At 50.0% G+C, this 15,865-nt stretch overlaps 1 protein-coding gene across 3 annotated transcripts in view; it reads left to right on the top strand.

Annotated features, from left to right (window-relative positions):
- Positions 1–4,272: 4,272 nt before the first annotated feature.
- Tamm41 (TAM41, mitochondrial translocator assembly and maintenance protein, homolog (S. cerevisiae)) overlaps positions 4,273–15,865 on the top strand; it is a 47,969-nt gene continuing 36,376 nt past the window's right edge. For 2 of the 3 annotated variants that reach the window (XM_005387013.1, XM_005387014.2), the window contains exons 1-3: positions 4,273–4,573; positions 6,038–6,220; positions 8,727–8,819. In XM_005387013.1, coding sequence (XP_005387070.1) covers positions 4,448–4,573; positions 6,038–6,220; positions 8,727–8,819 — 402 coding nt within the window. In that variant the 5' untranslated portion in view covers positions 4,273–4,447. The other variant, XM_013515554.1, reaches the window with a different exon arrangement.

The raw sequence follows: 15,865 nt of genomic DNA, 5'->3' as shown, positions 1-15,865 counted from the left end.
AGGAACTGAAACCAGAGCAGGGATGTTTTAAATTTACACTTTTCCCACTGAAGTTTTGATCATTTTAGTCTCTAAAATAAACTGACAACAGACAGATAAGAGGGAAAAGAGCATGCAGGTTTTATTGTGTGGCTAAGCAGGGCTACACACCTCCAAAGGCCTGAGGCTTGGGCATCTGGGTGGAAGGAAGGTGGCACAGGCTATGGGAGTTTGGGGACAGGAGGCACATAGGGATCCGCACGTGCGCCAACTCTGTCTGTGCCAGGTGTCGCCATCCTGTGTGCCTGTGAAAATTCCCCTACTGGGCAGACACGGCCAGGGAGCATCAGACAGAAACACATCTGGCTGCAGCCACTGGCTGCTCACCTAAATAGATGCCAAGGTCCTTCCAGCAGCCTGGGGTGTGGCTCAGCGGTGAGCCCCTGCCCAGCATGTGTGAGATCCCAGTGGGGAAAAGAAAAGAAAAGGAAGATGGAAAGCATTTACTGACAGCCTCCTATGCAGTGGCTGCCAGAGTCCATACTTTTTAGACCCAGTTCCACTCAGTCTTGTAAATTAGGTCTCATTATAGTCCCTGCTTGGGGGCCTGGGAGCATAGAGAAGTTAAATTGTCATCCTTAAGGTCACCCAGTTGTGAAATCCTAGGGCTCCTTGGGTGTGGTGGCGCAGGCCTGTAATCATAGCACTTGGGAGGCTGAGTCAGGAGGATCACCCTAAATTTAAGGCCCAACCTCAGCTGCACAGTGAGTTCAAGACCAACCTGAACTACATAATGAGATCCTGTGTCAAAAAACAAAACAAAAAATCCTGGGGCCTGGATTCAAAGCCCGGTGACACTGCAGAGTCCTGATGAGAGACTAAGGATGCATTAGGGTGCTCCTAGGCTGGCCAGGCTGTGACTCATGGATCAGCTGAGCGTGGGCAGGCATGACAGGTGGCGATCAGACGCCTCCGGCCGAAGGTGCACTGAATGTTCCATGGTAAGAAACACAGACTGGATGGGGGGGGGGGTGTCCAATCATTTTTTTTGTCCTTTAAAAGCATTGTTTAGGGGGAAAACCAAGGCATAAAAGTTACAGGAAAAGGTTATTAAAAAGTCACAGACACTTTATAGGGCTTTTAAAAAAATAGGTGATCCTTTTCCTATTGAAACCGCGCCCAGCAAGGTCATTGTTAAAGAATAAGAGAGAGCCGTGAGGTAAACCAGAAGAACAAGGGCCAACACACGCTCAGATCGAGCCACATTCATCTTGAAACGGTCGCTAACATTTTTATTTCGTCGGTGAGCTCTCCGACAGAGCCCTAAGGCGACTACTGAAAAGCTCCGGCTTTTTAATAGCTTCCAACTAGCAGGCCCCGGAACCGAAAGGGGAGCAGCGGACGGTGCGGATCCAGAGGCTTCCGCTGCTGAATACAAATGTGTGCTCGGGACAGAGGCAAAACACCCAGGAGCCGGAACTTTTCAGACAGCGGGCTTGTATTGTCAGAGCGGCCTGTGCCCCTCCTGATCCGCACTGCTGCACAAATGAAAACGACTGGCAATTAGGTGCAAACGCCTGTAGGGGAGGAACAGGGACAGAGAGAAGAACCTCGCAGAGCCTTTATTTAGAGCTAGGGCTGAGCCCTATTCGCTGCTGTGTGAATTGGTGTCGTCTTTTAGAGAGGAATTTAGAACGTGCTGACACTTTGACGCAGGGATTGATCTTATAGCAATACTTGCATATGTATATGCATATAGAAGAAATATCTATACACACAGATGCTTAGTGTAGCACTGGGTGCATGTGTAAAAATGAAAAATAGGGAATGGGTACAGCTCAGGGGCAGAGCAGTTGCATAGTATGTGTGAGGCCCTGGGTTTGATCCTTAGTCCCAGAGAAAAATGGAAAAGAGGGGGAGAAGGAGGGGAAGGGGGAGGGGGAGTGGGGAGAGGAAGGGGAGGGGAGCAGGAGAGGAGGAAGAAGAAGACGAGGAGAAGGAGGAAGGAGCCACCTAGAAATAATTTGTAACCATCAATATGCAAATGTTTAAACAATCCATGGCATATCTGTATTCTAGGAAAATTCGCTTCAATGAACAGAATGAGATAGAGCCGTACATTCTAACACGAGAAGATGCTGCTAACATGGGCTGGGGGTGTAACTCAGTGGTAAGCGCTTGTCTAGGCTGCACAAGACCCTGAACTCAATCTCCCACGCTGCAAAAAAATGTCCTGATAAATTACCTGGCGAGGGCAGGGGGAGGAAATTGCAACAGAGCATCTATCATAGGCTTCTATTCTAAAATGTTTCTAATGTTAATATATTCATTAAAAATATCTGGAGGACTATGTACCCAAGATCAGCCTTGAGTACCTCTGGGGGATCATACACATATTTTGTAACGTTTACGTTTTTATAAGCACAAATTCCTTTTGCAGATAGGGGGAAAGAGAGTTTAAATAGTTCCTTAGGGAAGAAAGAGGATTGCAAAAGGCAGCAAAGGCTGGTCACATGGTTTTTTCCACCCTCCGTGCAATCTCCCTGGGCCTGGACTCCAGCGATGCAGGCGCAGTTGGTTAACACTGCTGCCAGGGGCGACACCCACCGCGTCCGCTCCCTCCTGCCTTCCTGCTCTGTCTCCTGGGGACCCTGGGTGCTGCTCCTGATGAGCTTCGCTGATGGCTTAAATACCGCTTATTTCCCATGCCCCCTCCAAGCCATTTCAGAAGCATGGACCACGGGAGGGAGCCTGGCTTGGGGAGTTAATGTGGCTCTAGATCCAAATTCCAGCGTTACTTTTCTCCTGATCACTGGGAAATTTGCTTCTTCTTTTAGAGTCTCTGTTTCCTGGTGTGAAAACTGATGACCATCTTAGAGAACCTGCCTCAGTAGTGTCTTTGTAATGTTGCAAAGAAGTAAATGTAAAAAGTACTTCTTGGGCATAGGCAATGCTTAGTAAGTGATACATTGTTGTGCTGTTGTTGTTGTTGTTGTTATTATTATTTCTAGTAGTGGAACCTAGGCCCTCACACAGGCTATGCATGTGCTCTACCACAGAGCCACAGCCCAGCCCGGCCTTGATACCTTTTTTCTTTTTGGTGACAGGGTCTTGTTCTGTAGTTCAGGCTGGCCTTGAACTCATGGTGATCCTCCTGCCTCAGCCTCCCAAGTGCTAGGGTTACAGGTGTGTGCCACCACACCCAGCTAATACCTGTTATAACTGTCACCAAGACCTATCCATTCTTCTGTGGTAGAATCTCTCCCATCTATTTTCTTCCCAGCCTTGGAGACCTGGCTCCAAAGCCAACATGATGGCCATCGTGTCCTCACGGTCTGTTCCCAACACAGCAGACAGGACTGGTGAACATTCCTTTACCGGAAGCACTGGGTGCCATGTTCATTTCTGCACACTCTCTCCTGATTTGCTTGTGTCTCCTCAGTAGACCCGGGGCTCATGAAGGTAACAATTCTGATCTATTCATTGAAAAGTCCTCAGCATCTACCCAGAGTGTGAATCCCAGTAATCACTTTTCCACTTGAACTAATCTCTTTCATTTCTGCTCTTCCACCAGACTCGGCCAGCGTGTGTCCCCAGTGGCATTATGGGGACGGCTTCCTAACTGGACTCCCTGCTTTTTGTCCGTCCGTACCCACCAAGGTTACACTTGAGCCTAACAGGTCCCTGCTCGAAGCCTTCGAGAACAGAATGAAACTGCACAAAGAGCTCCTGGTGGAGCCAGCCCTGAGTTTTAGCTCCAGTTTTGCCACAAGCTTGTGCAATCCCAAGCACATTGCTTTACCTCCCCGACTTGGCTCCATCTGGAAAATGGGGGCACTAAAGAGGTACCACGAGCAATGCGTGAGAAAACTGTTAGCTATTACTTCCTCCTTCTTCTTTTTTGACAGTGATGGGACTGGCACCCAGGGCCTTACACAAGCTGGTCTAATGGTCTATCAATGAGTTATACCCTCAGCCCTAGCCTTCTTTACCTCCTCCCTTCCCTCTCTCTCTCTTTCACTCTCTCTCTCTCTCTATGTCTTTATTCCTGTCTCTGTCTCTGTCTCTGTCGCTCTAGCTCTAGCTCTAGCTCTAGCTCTCTCTTTCCCCGCCCCTTCCTCTCTCCCTCTTTCTGTTTTATTTTGAGAGGAGTCTCATGATGTTGCCCATGCTAAGTTGCAGCCTCAGGCCCGCAGTGCGCTCCTCCAACCACCAGGGGCCGCTGCAAAGCCCTCGCTCTCGCATGCGCAGGAGAGCGCGGTCTCTCTGCGTGCGAGGCGCGTGCGTGCGGGGGCGGGGCCAGAGGCGGAAGCGAAGCCGGCGTGGCCGCCGTCTGCTACCCCGTCGTAACTTCTGTCTTACTGTCCCGGGCTGCGGGCAGCCCCGGCGGGTTCCTCGGTGTTCCCCCTGTGGTGTGGGCTGGGCTCCAGCCCGGGTCTTCCCGTCCCTGACCCGCTCGCCCCGCCCCATGGCGCTGCAGAGCTCGGGAGTGGCCTTCCGCAGGATCCTGTCCCATTTCCCCGAGGAGCTGAGCCTGGCTTTCGCCTACGGCTCCGGGGTGTACCGCCAGGCCGGGCCCAGTTCAGACCAGAAGGTGAGCCCGGCCTCGGGGCCGGACCTCCCGTGCCGGAGCGGCTTGTCTTCCGAGTCCCCTTGTTCCCACATGGGCCCTTCCAGCGTGCAGCCGAGTGTGACAGCGGCTCTAGGCGAGTCCCAGCCCCCGGTCCAGGAGTTGGCACCCAGGGCCCTGGCGTTGAGCTGCGTCCCAGAGTGTGAAAGCTGCGTCCCTTTTCACTTTTGCTTTTGAGACGGGGTCTGGCTGCATTGCCCCGCCTGGGCTCGGACTTGGGATCCTCCCGTCCCCGCCTCCCAGAGTGCTGGGATTACACGTGTGCGCGACCACGCTTGGCTTCCTCTTAAAATTTAAGTGTCATCGGTGGTTTGTGGATCACGGAGTGGATGGGCCTTAGCCTGTGGATGGCCGCTGCATCATTTTTCACTGAAGGTTTTCCTTTGAGCAGATCCGAAAATCGTCCAAAAAGAGACCTTTTCTTCGTTTTCGTTCCCTACGTTCAAGTTAACAGTTCTTGTATTCAAACACTGAAATCTCTCATTCAGCACAAAACCTCGGTGCCTTAGCTGGTACCTTTCCCTCACCTAGAGTTGTGTAAGATTTCTTCCACCCTTAATCTCTGCTGCCTCTGCTCAGCACTTCGCAGGGAAGTTTCTTAGCTTGGCTAGCACCTCCCTCAGATCCACCGTGTAAGTCTTCCTTTCCACCAGTGTCAGCGGGGCTCCCCTGAGCGCATGAGCAGGTTCCCTGACATGACTCCCTGCTCTGCCTGGTCCCCAAAGACTTCTACGCATGCATTCTGCAGGGCATACGCTTGTGATCGCCAGAAAAATTTCTCTTTCGTGTTCCTGGATCAGTCATTCATTCCGAATGAAGTTAGTTCACTATGCATTCGTCTTCCAGTTCAGTTTAGTAATAAATTGTGTCTCCTGCCCAATTCTGAGCTTCCAGGCAAAACTTAGCAGAGTCGTTTGAGCTATGCACCAGTGCTTAGGGAGTGGCTTATCTCCCTTTACTGACAGCTATAGAGTTTGCCCAACTGAGTTAGTTTGATCTGGAAGCCAAGTGGAGCACCTTTCCTACTTTCAGCTGAAAGGCAGTGTAGCAGAAGGGCCCAGCACACAGGATTTGGGGCCACTGTACTTAGGGCTGCCACTCAGTACCTCTGCATCCTTGGGCCAAGCGCTAATCCTGAGCTTTGTTTTTTTTGTGTGTGAAGTAGGGCTAATGGTAGACCTGCTTTTCAGGATTGTTTTAGAGATAGAATGCGTTACCCTTTTATATGGAAAGCCTCTAAAAGAATCCTGGCACAATGCACATTAAGTGTTTGATGTCACCATTGATGAAAAGAAAGCTCTTGTTGGTCCCAGAGGCTTGCTTAAGTTTCCATTGCCAAACCTAGGCCTTCTGTTAATCGTAGTAGCTAAGTATTTCAGACCTCTCATTTAGCAGCTTTTCTGAGGTGTGTGACCTCATTTTCGACAGAATGCCATGCTGGACTTCGTGTTCACTGTAGATGACCCAGTTGCGTGGCATTCAAAGAACTTGAAGAAGAATTGGAGCCACTACTCTTTCCTAAAACTTTTGGGGCCCAAGATGATCACCTCTGTTCAGAATAACTATGGCGCCAGAGTTTACTACAATCCATTGATCCTCTGCGACGGTAGGGTAAGTGACTGGCTCTTTGCCTTAACTTGGGTTTGTTCTGTCTCTGATAGTAGAACGCTGGTGAGGTGCAAGCGATGGACTCCTCTCCTCCCCCTTGACTGTGATTGCAGTTTGAGAAGTGGTTGGCTGTGACTGACTTTATTTTCTGCCCTTTCATGAAGTGGTTCTCAAATTGTAACCTCCTGGACACATGAACTGCAGGTCTGTACTCTAGGGTTTCTTATTTGCTGTAGTAGCTGCAGAGTTTGATTTTCTTTCTTTCTTCTTTTGTTTTTTGTTTTGTTCCTTTGAGACAGAATGTTGATATGTAGTTGAGGCTGGCCTGCAAGTCATCTTGAACTGACTGTGTAGCCCAAGCTGGTCTCAAATTCAAGGCCATCCTCTTGCCTCAGCCTCTGGAGTGCTGGGATTACAGGTGTGCGTCATCACTCCTGGCTGGAGATTTGATTTTCTAACCAACTTCCAAGTGATGCTGCCGTTGCTGGTCTGGGAACCATGCCAAGAACCACTGCATTGGGCAGTGTGAGGAACAGGCTCTTCCACTGAGGGGCAGGAGGAGATGAATCTTGTCTAGAAGGAGGAGCGGACACCCTGAGGAGGAATTTGGTAGTTAGCCAGCTACGGGGTGGCTGGAAGCAAATTTGACAGAAAGGTGTTGGAGAGAAATTAAGGGGCATGGGGGTTGCCTGGCAACATGCACCCCCCCCCCCCCGTGCTTTAGATGAAGCTCCCTGTGGCTGGGGCGGCCCTGCATAGCCAACTAAGTGTGGCCCACTGGTCAATAGTAGAGTGCTTGCCTGGGATGCGCTGCGACCTGAGTTTAATCCCCAGCACTGCAGAAAAAACAAAGCAGACCGAGGCCCAGGCACCAGCAGGACCTAACTCAGATGCCTCCTGGAGGTGAGGCAGGCTAGGGTGGCATCCGTGCCCTACCGCTGTGCCAACATTGTTGCTGGTCAGAGCCTCTCTTTGTCCATCTGCCTTGTGTGGATGAGGAAACCAGTCTTCGAAGGAGGACCAGTCCAGTCCAGCAGCCTCTCGGCCTGTGGTGTTTCCATCGGCTGCTGTCTGCCTGGCCCCTCTTTAGTCCTGGGGCCAGGCAGGAGGGCAGAGGTAGTTACTGAGCACAGCCCGCCGCTTCCGCCACACAGAATGCAGAGTTGTGTTCTTCCTCTGTAATTATTTTTCTTTTTTGAGACAGGGTCTTGCCACGTAGCCCAGGCTGGCTTCCAACTCACTGCAATCCTCCTGCATCAGCTCCTAAGTGCTGGGATTACGGGCGCACACCACCACACCTGCCCTCCGTGACTAATAGTATGCTGAGTTTATCTCTAGTAATTTTCAAACAGTATTATAAGCTCCAGTGAGCAAATATTTAGGCATTATCATATGTCACCAGGGCTTTGTGTTTTAATGTTTTATTCCTTAGCTACTTTTTAGGTATTTACAGCCCAAGGAAGCTATTTTGATACTGAAATTTAGCAAAGTGGGTCTGAAGACATTTGTTTGCGCAAACAAGACTTTGTAACCTGGGAAATCTACTTCTCGGGTTTGTGCACATTGTTATGGAAATGAACCTGACTGTAATTCCATGTGTTTAGCATTGATAAAAATGTTTTAGTTTTGGATGTTGCTTTGTAATTATAAATATTTTAGAGTCAACAGCAGCAGAGAAATTAGCTGTGAAGGATGTCAGTGAAAACTTTTAATTAAAGAAACTTTCTGGTACTTTGTAATGAAAGGGACATTGGATAACCAGACTGAAGTTCTAAGAGCTGGGTGTGGGGGTGATAAGATAGAGTTCCCTACGTTGCTCTTCCTGGGCTGAACTGAACCCTTGGGCAGTCCTCCTGCATCAGCAGTCCTCCTGCTCAAGCAGCCCTCCTGCATCAGCCTCACAAGTAGCTGAGCCCGCAGAGGCCTAGAACTGCACCCAACTTAGACCTAGTTTAATTCTGCCATGTCCGGTGCCACAGTAAGCTTATTATTTACTCTTTCTGGGCCTTATTTTCTTATTTCTAAAATGAGGAGCATTAACTAAATTCTTACTTCTCAGACTGTGGGGGAAATTACTGGTTTGTTTCCTTGTGGTCCATGAGGACCGGTACTGGATGGAGTCCAGGAGCCCTTCTGCCTTAACATCACCTGGACCTACATTAAGGTCCTTACCTAACCTCACGTGCCTTGGGGGCCAGGCTGGTCTTGGGGTTTCTGATGGAGGGGGAGCTTTCACAGTTAGGTTTTTCGAGTTTTGTTGTTGTTTTTAGTTTTTGAGACAGAGTCACTATGTAGTTCAGGCTGTCCTCGAACTCACTATGTAACCCAGGCTGGCCTCAAACTTGCAGAGATCCTCCTGAGTGCTGAGACACAGGTAGGCATTTTGAGCGGCTGTGGAAATCAAGGTGCTCGCTGGTCAGGACTTTGGTTTCTGTCTTTGCGTCTTACATTTGTGTAAGCAGCAGCCTGGTGTTGTGCTCTTTTTCATGTCCGTATCTTTCCTCTCCAGCTTATCAAGTATGGGGTGATTAGCACCCGTGCTCTGATTGAAGACCTGCTTGGCTGGAATAACTTGTACATCGCTGGCCGCCTCCAGAAACCGGTGAGTGAGTGCTCGTGCTTTCTGGTGCCCATCGCCACAGAGCCTGGTCCTGTGACTGCCCTAGGGTGGGGCTCTGGGGAGTGGGAATGGGTGTCTGTCCTCTCTCCCCAAAAGCCATCAGCAGATGATGCTCTGTGATACTGTGACACGATAAAAGTGTGCTTGGTCTTTCCCTCGTTTCCTGGCACAGAGCTCCTACACCCTCGGCATTCCCGAGGGCTGCCGTGTCCCTTTCAGCTACACCTGAGCTCATGTTTGTACTAGTGAGGTGTCTCTGCTTTGTTTTGTTTGCTGCTTTTGTTTTTTGTTCTGTTCTGTTGTGTTTTTGTTTTTGGTCTTTTTGAGACAGGGTTTCATATGCAGTTCAGGCTGGCAATGAACTCACTTTGTAGCCCAGGCTGGTCTCAAACTGGAGACGATTCTCCTGCCTCAGCCTCCCCAGTGCTGGGATTACCAGTGTGTGCCACCACGCCCGGCCTTTTGTTTTTTTGTGTGTGTACATTGCTGAGCGGGGAACCCAACGTCTTGCACATGCTAGGCTGCACCCCAATAGCTTTAGGATAAGGACTGGTTTCCCCTGGAACCACCTGGTGAAGGGAGGGTTGAGCTCTCAGTCCTAGCTCCCTTCCTTCCCACGTTGGGTAATGCACCTGCCTTAAAACGACAGGGCTTGCAGGGTTGCCATGCTGTGAGCTTAGTGCCCTTATCATGGCCCCAGGACCTGACGCTGGTGAGTCCAGTGGCTTCCTGAGCACAGGGAGCCTTCAGGCAATGACCACCCAGAAGGAGGTGCTGCAGATCCCCTGTTCACAGCTGCCCAGCGGGTATGGCCTGAGCTTCCTCACTGTGCTGGGCGGTGGCGCCAGGTGGATGTGTCTGCCTGGACAGTGCTCGCGGGGTGTGCGCTGCTGAGTGAGGAGCTGGGGCAGCGATGGCGAGGGAAAACCGCACTCACCTGGCAACAGAGGAAGTGCTGGGAGGGAGACGGCCGGTGCCCGCACTCAGGCCCCCCAGTGGCCGGGGGAGGTGGTGCGGGTGCTGGGGTGCCGTCAGCGCGCGCGGTGTCATGGGCACACAGAGCAGCGGGGTCCATCAGGGCTGTGCGCACCCTCTGGCTCCAGAGGGACCTCATGGGGGAGACTGGGGGAAGCAGCTGCCCCTGGCTGTGAAGACACAGAAACCAGGGAAAAGTGGAGAGCACTCGAATTTACCTAATCTCACTTCCCAAGGAAAACGTGGTGCACTGTCAGACTCTCAGGCTCCAGAGTACTGGGGTTCTTCTCAGGTGTCCCCTGTACCAGCGACTCCTCACTGCTTTTTTATGCTTAGCGGAGAGAGGGGAGATTAGAGAGTTTCGCACAACCTACGCCCGCTTGGCCTGTGTCAGTGAGCCCTCTGTACTGCTTTGTATGCGCTGTCAGGAGCCCCTGGCCGTGCGGCTTGGGGAAAAGGAAGTCCAAGCTGGCGGCACTGTGACTCGGTCTGGGGTCGAGTGGGTCTGGGGGCTGTGAAGTCGGAGCGAACAAGCCCAGCGCAGGGTGCCTCCTAGTGTAACTAACCGGTATAACCAAGGTCTGTGCGAGCATGCAGCCACTATGCCAGGCTGTCCCCAGGCCTACTGAGGGGCAGAGGACAGGCACAGGAGCGGCTGGACAGGCGGACCATGGCCAGCGACTGGGCGGCGGGGCTGGTAAGGTGAGCTGAGCTGCGCAGCTGAGGATAGACACGTCAGACTCCTCCCAAGTGAACGTCCCCAGTTCGAACTGGTGACAAGACACATCGAAACTTCAAACCCAGGCTGGAAAGCTGAGGCTGAGGCAGGAGGATCACCATGACTTCAAGGCTAGGCTGGACTATACAGTGAAACCTTGTCTCAAAAAAACAAAAACAAATTGAGGTTGGAGATGTGGCCGGGTGGTGACCACTTGCATAACATAAACAAGGTGCTAGGTTCCATCCCCAGCACCAGCACATAAAATAGTGTAGCTCATTAAAATGTCGAAAACATATATATATGCATTTGTAAAAGTGTAGCAAGCTATGCCCTTCTGATGTATGTGTTTTACTGTTTAAATATTCACTTCAGTAAAAACTTTTTTTTCTTGTTTGCAGCACTAGGGATGAAACCCAGGGCCTCACACGTGCTAGGCGAGTGCTCACAACCGAACTACACCCCAGCCCAGTAAAAACACGTTTTAAACGCTCCAGAAACAATGTGCTTATTGAAATAAGCTCCCACGTCCAGGTTTGATGAGTGGCAAAGCTCATAACTGAGCAATTAAATGCACCTGAAAATTTGTAAATGTTTTATTTCTAAAGTTTTTTTAAAAAATTCAAGTTTTTTCATTTTTTATTGCAGTACTATAAATAGAACACAGGGGGCACTCTACCACTGAGCTATATCCCTCGCCCTTTTAAATTTTTGAGACAAGGTCTTAATAAGTTGCCCATTCTGACCCTGACTCAGCCTCCTCAGTAGCTAGGATTCTAGGCCTGCACCACTGTGCCAGCTTCTCCAAGGTTTATGTTGGTTTTTTGCTTTTGTTTTGTGATTTTAGGAATTGAACCTAGGGCTTTTGCACTGAGCTACATCACCAGCCCTTTCATTATTTTTATTTTTTATTTTGAGACAGGGTTTTGCTAAGTCAGTAAGTTCCCCAGGCTGGACTCAAGCTTGCAGTCCTCCTGCCTCAGCTTCCTAGGGTCCTGGGCAACAGGTATGCACCACCACACCTGCTGCAAGGTTCTCTTAAGTTTACAAAATGTGTAAGTTGGTAGGAAGGGAAATGAACGTTGAGTTAAAAGCCTTAGGTCATCTTATTCCTGCCACTTCGTAGCTGTTTAGGTGAACTTCCGCAGTGGCCTCGTGTGTGGAGTCGGGGTAACAGCACTTGCCCCGCCTGTGCCGGAAAGGCGCTGACAGCCGGAAGGGGCGGTGACTCTGGAGAGAGCACGTGACCAGAGCCCGACAGCCGGGGGCCAGAGCGCGGGCTCGCCCGGCCCCTGCCGGTCCTGTCCCCTCGTCACCCACATCTCGGGACGCTGTCCACGCATGAGGGGCTGAGGCACCGTGCTCAGACGCGGAGGACACGTCCCCTTCTGCCCCTGGCTGTCTCAGTGATGTTGAGACAACATGAGACGGACTTGAAGTTTTCAAAAATTTTAAAACTAGGTTTTAGAAACCTGAAATGCCGTGAAATCTTGGTTTTTTTTTTTGTGGTTTTGGCTTTTCGGTGGTAGTGTGGGATTTTTCTTGTGTGTGTGTGTGTATGTGAGTGGAGGTTGGTCATGGCTATGGAACCGGGTACCTATGCACACCCCCACCGCTGACCTCAGACTTTACCCAACTTTGTTCCTATAGGAGAAAAATAACTAAGGACGAAGAGGATCAGCTCTGTTCATATTAGGCAAAACCATGTGCGCTTCTCAGTTAACTCAGAAAAGAAAACACTACTGAGAACAGTCGTTATCTCTGATGTTTATTAAGCTTCTAGACAGGAAAATTAGGTGAGGAGCTGTGGTATAACTCAGTGGTACAACACATTTAGTGTGTGAGACCCTGGGCTCAATCCTCAATGCCCGAACAAAGCAGAAAAGGAAAAATTGGTTTCTCTGTCAGAAAAACTGAAGCTGACGCGTGGCTATTCCCAGTCCTGTCCCAGCTTGCCCACTGAAGTGGGAGACCTCTCAGCCACAATAGTCAAATGACTCTGACCTCTAGGTGGCAGCAGATACTCATCAGCCGAGCAAATCCCGTGAAAAGGGACATGGCCTTTCCCTTTCTTTTCCTCTTTCTACCTCTCTTTTATTTTTCTTTTCTTTTTACAAGGTAGTAGGGATTGAACGCAGAACCTCACGTGTGCCAGGAAAATGCTGTGCTCCTGGGCTGCATCCTGGCCCTTTTAATTTTGATTTTGAGACAGTATGTTGCTAAATTGCCCTGGCCTGGAACTTGGGATCCTCCTGCTTCAGCTTCCCTCGTAGCTGGGATTATAGGTGTGCGCCGCCGTGCCGGCTCCCGTGAGAGCATGAGAAGGAATTATGAGAACATGCGTGTGAGTTGCTTTTGTGTTCTCGGAGTCATGACATTGCCCGAAGTGCCAAAATTGTCTGCATCTTGCAAATTCAAGTCAGATTTCCCAATCACTAGCCAGTTAAGTCTTTAAAAGGAATTAAGAGCATTAGAAAGGAATTAAAGTGGTTAAAAAGACAGATATTTCTGGGGAAAGTTGAATGTAATTAAGTTGTAGTGTACTTTACTATCTGCTTACCCCATGGTTGAGGAGATGCCAGGTTTGTTTCTAGGATCACCCTCATTCCTGAGTCACAGCGTGCACGCGTGAGAGAGAGAGAGAGAGAGAGAGAGAGAGAGAGAAAATGTGTGTGTGCTCGCGCACGTGTGCCTGTGTGCAGTGCTGGGAAGGTCACCACTGAGCTACAGCCCACGCCTTACAAATGCTTCTTAACAAACGTGGAACTTAAAGTATTTACTAGAACATGGTGGAAGTCCTTTGTAAATAAAAAAAAAAAATCTAAAGTAATACAGTTAGTTTCCTGGTTAATTTACCTAACTTTGGATTTTTTGTATTTCACATTGTTTTCCGTGTGTCAATAATTTTGCTTGTGTGTGTGGCTTTAGTTTGGTTGGATTCTTTTCCTTTTTTACATCAGACTGGAGGTGTCGCTGCATTGCCCAAGCTGGTCTCCAGCAGCTGCAATCCTCCTGCCTCAGCCACACAACTGCCGGGAGGGCTTGTTTGAATCTTTGTTTGTTTGTTTGTTTTTCTTCTGTTACCAGGACTCGAACTCATGACCTTGCGCTTTCCTGGCAGGCGCTTTGCCGCTAAACTAAATCCCCAGCCCTTGTTTGAATCTTAAAAGCATTCACTTTGACTGATATTTCGCCACTTTGTTAAGAGGACTTTAATGTATTCATTGCAATATATTTTCTTTGCTAATCATTCAGCTTGATTTTTTTGTAACAGCTTTATATAATTCACATAGTATATAATTCATCCATTTAAAGGTATACAGTTCCACCCTTTTTTAGTATATTTACAGTTGTGTGACTCTCCCCGTATTGTGGCTTTATTGATTTACATTTTGTAGTCAGAGAAATCCCAGAGTACAAGATGCCCAAATGGCAAGGGGGAACCTCCCTTCCTAGTCTGGGCTTTGCCTCGCTCTCAGCCAGCTGTGGGCTGCAGCCTTTGAAGCGCAGGGCTGGGCTGTTCTCCTCGCCACTGAAAAGACAGTTTCTTCTCTGTGCGGCCAGGTGGCTGTCTTCAAGGAGCCCCGTCCAGCCGGTGGGGGCAGTGGCCCAGCTCTCTGCTTGTGCTTCTTCCTCCTGCAGCAGGGACGTTGGGCACAGCCCCTGTCCTGGCCTTTTGGGTGGAAAAGTTCCAGGCAGTGGTCGAGTATTTCAAAGCTAGGCAGGGTTGCATTCTTTGTGACTAAGACCCTGCTGTTTACAATTCGAGTGGCTCGTCCCTGCCACTGTCACGGCGGAGCTGTGTGTGGCTTTCTCTGTATTCCAGTCTCACAAATCTCTCCTCTGACAATCCCTGCCAGCACTGCCCCTTCCTTGCGGCAGCCAAGACCCTGGCGCGGCATCAGGGCTGTCTGTGCATTCAGGCAGGCGTTCCCAGTGAGGCACAAACAGCTATTCACAATCCCGGGCCCTTCTCCCGGCCTCTGGCAGCACCCCAGGCAAGCACTGGCTTTCCCTCCGCACACAGATCACACTGCTGCCTAGAAAGTTCCTAGCGTGCCTCGCTGGGAGCAGCAGAGCCTCCCCTCCCGGGCCGACGCTTTCCCTTGGAGTGGGGATGCTTGCGTTTGTACTTTCTTAACTTTCAGCAGCAAACGGACTGCCTTTCTACAACCTAGGCTGAACGGCTGTCTTGGAGAACAAGTGGGATTTTGGTTCACTAGGAAAATTCTCCCAAATTTATTCTTTTCTTTGTGTCTTTGACTCGTTAGCATTTCGGAATAGCTGCTAATGTCACTGGGTGTAAAGCCTTGGAGATGAAAAGGGAGAGAGACCGGAACAGGGCGGGAGAGAGAAGAGAGGGTGGAGAGTTACTGAGAAGGACCTGGGAGCCGGGGTGGCGAGGGGAAGTGGGCGCAGAGCGGCGTCACACCGGACAGGGCCCTGGCCTGCTGTGCCGCGCTTCTTTTTGGGGAAAACTGTCAACCTCCCTGGCCTTCCGTTTCTCCATCAGCAGTTGGACTGATTCTATATAGAATACAAGGCTTTGGAAAGTTAATCAAGGAATAAACATAAGACTTATTATAGGACCTTAAAATTGGAGGGCTTGGGGTATAGCTCAGCAGTAGAGCGCTTACTTGCTATATGCAAGGCCCTGGGTTCAATCCCTAGCACTTCCAAAAAGAAAAGGTTTTTTTCTTTTTGTTATAATCATTGGTCAAGATAAAAGTTAAACTGGATGTGCTGTTGCATGCCTGCAATCCCAGCACTTGGGAGACTGAGGCAGGAGAACCACTGGATTACATAGTGTGTTCAAGGCCACCCTGATCCCTGAACTACATAGCGAGACCCTGTCTCAAAAAAAAAAAAAAGAAAAGATAAAAGATAATCAGGCCAGGTGTTATGGCATGCACCTGAAATCCCAGCACTCAGGAGGCTGAAGCAGGAGGATCATCACAAGTTCAAGGCCAGCCTGGGCTACATAGTGAGTTTGAGGCCAGCCTGGTGTACAGTGTGATTTCAAGGCCAGCCTGGAATATATTTAGCAAGACCTTGTCTCAAAAAAAAAAAAAAAAAGAGAAGAAGAGGAAGAAATTAATCAGGATACGTCCCTAACTGAATGTGTGCAAGTCAGTCAGGATACTGAGGAGGTGGTTTGCGGAGTGTGAGGCTGTTCCCATGCCATCTGCCATCCGTTCCCCAGGCCCTCGGGAGGTCGGGCTCCTGGAGGCTCCTTGGTTTTCCTCAGCTGACGGAGAGCACCGAACTCGCAGGTGGGGGAGGCTTCACTGAGCTCTGTGAAGCCCTCGCCGTGGTCTGGCTGGACAGGGAGACA

Source organism: Chinchilla lanigera, unplaced genomic scaffold, assembly GCF_000276665.1.
Source record: "Chinchilla lanigera isolate Chin_1 unplaced genomic scaffold, ChiLan1.0 scaffold00028, whole genome shotgun sequence".
Classification (NCBI taxonomy): Eukaryota; Metazoa; Chordata; class Mammalia; order Rodentia; family Chinchillidae; genus Chinchilla; species Chinchilla lanigera.
The sequence above is the reverse complement of the archived record's forward strand: the minus strand, read 5'-3'. Positions and strand labels throughout refer to the sequence as shown.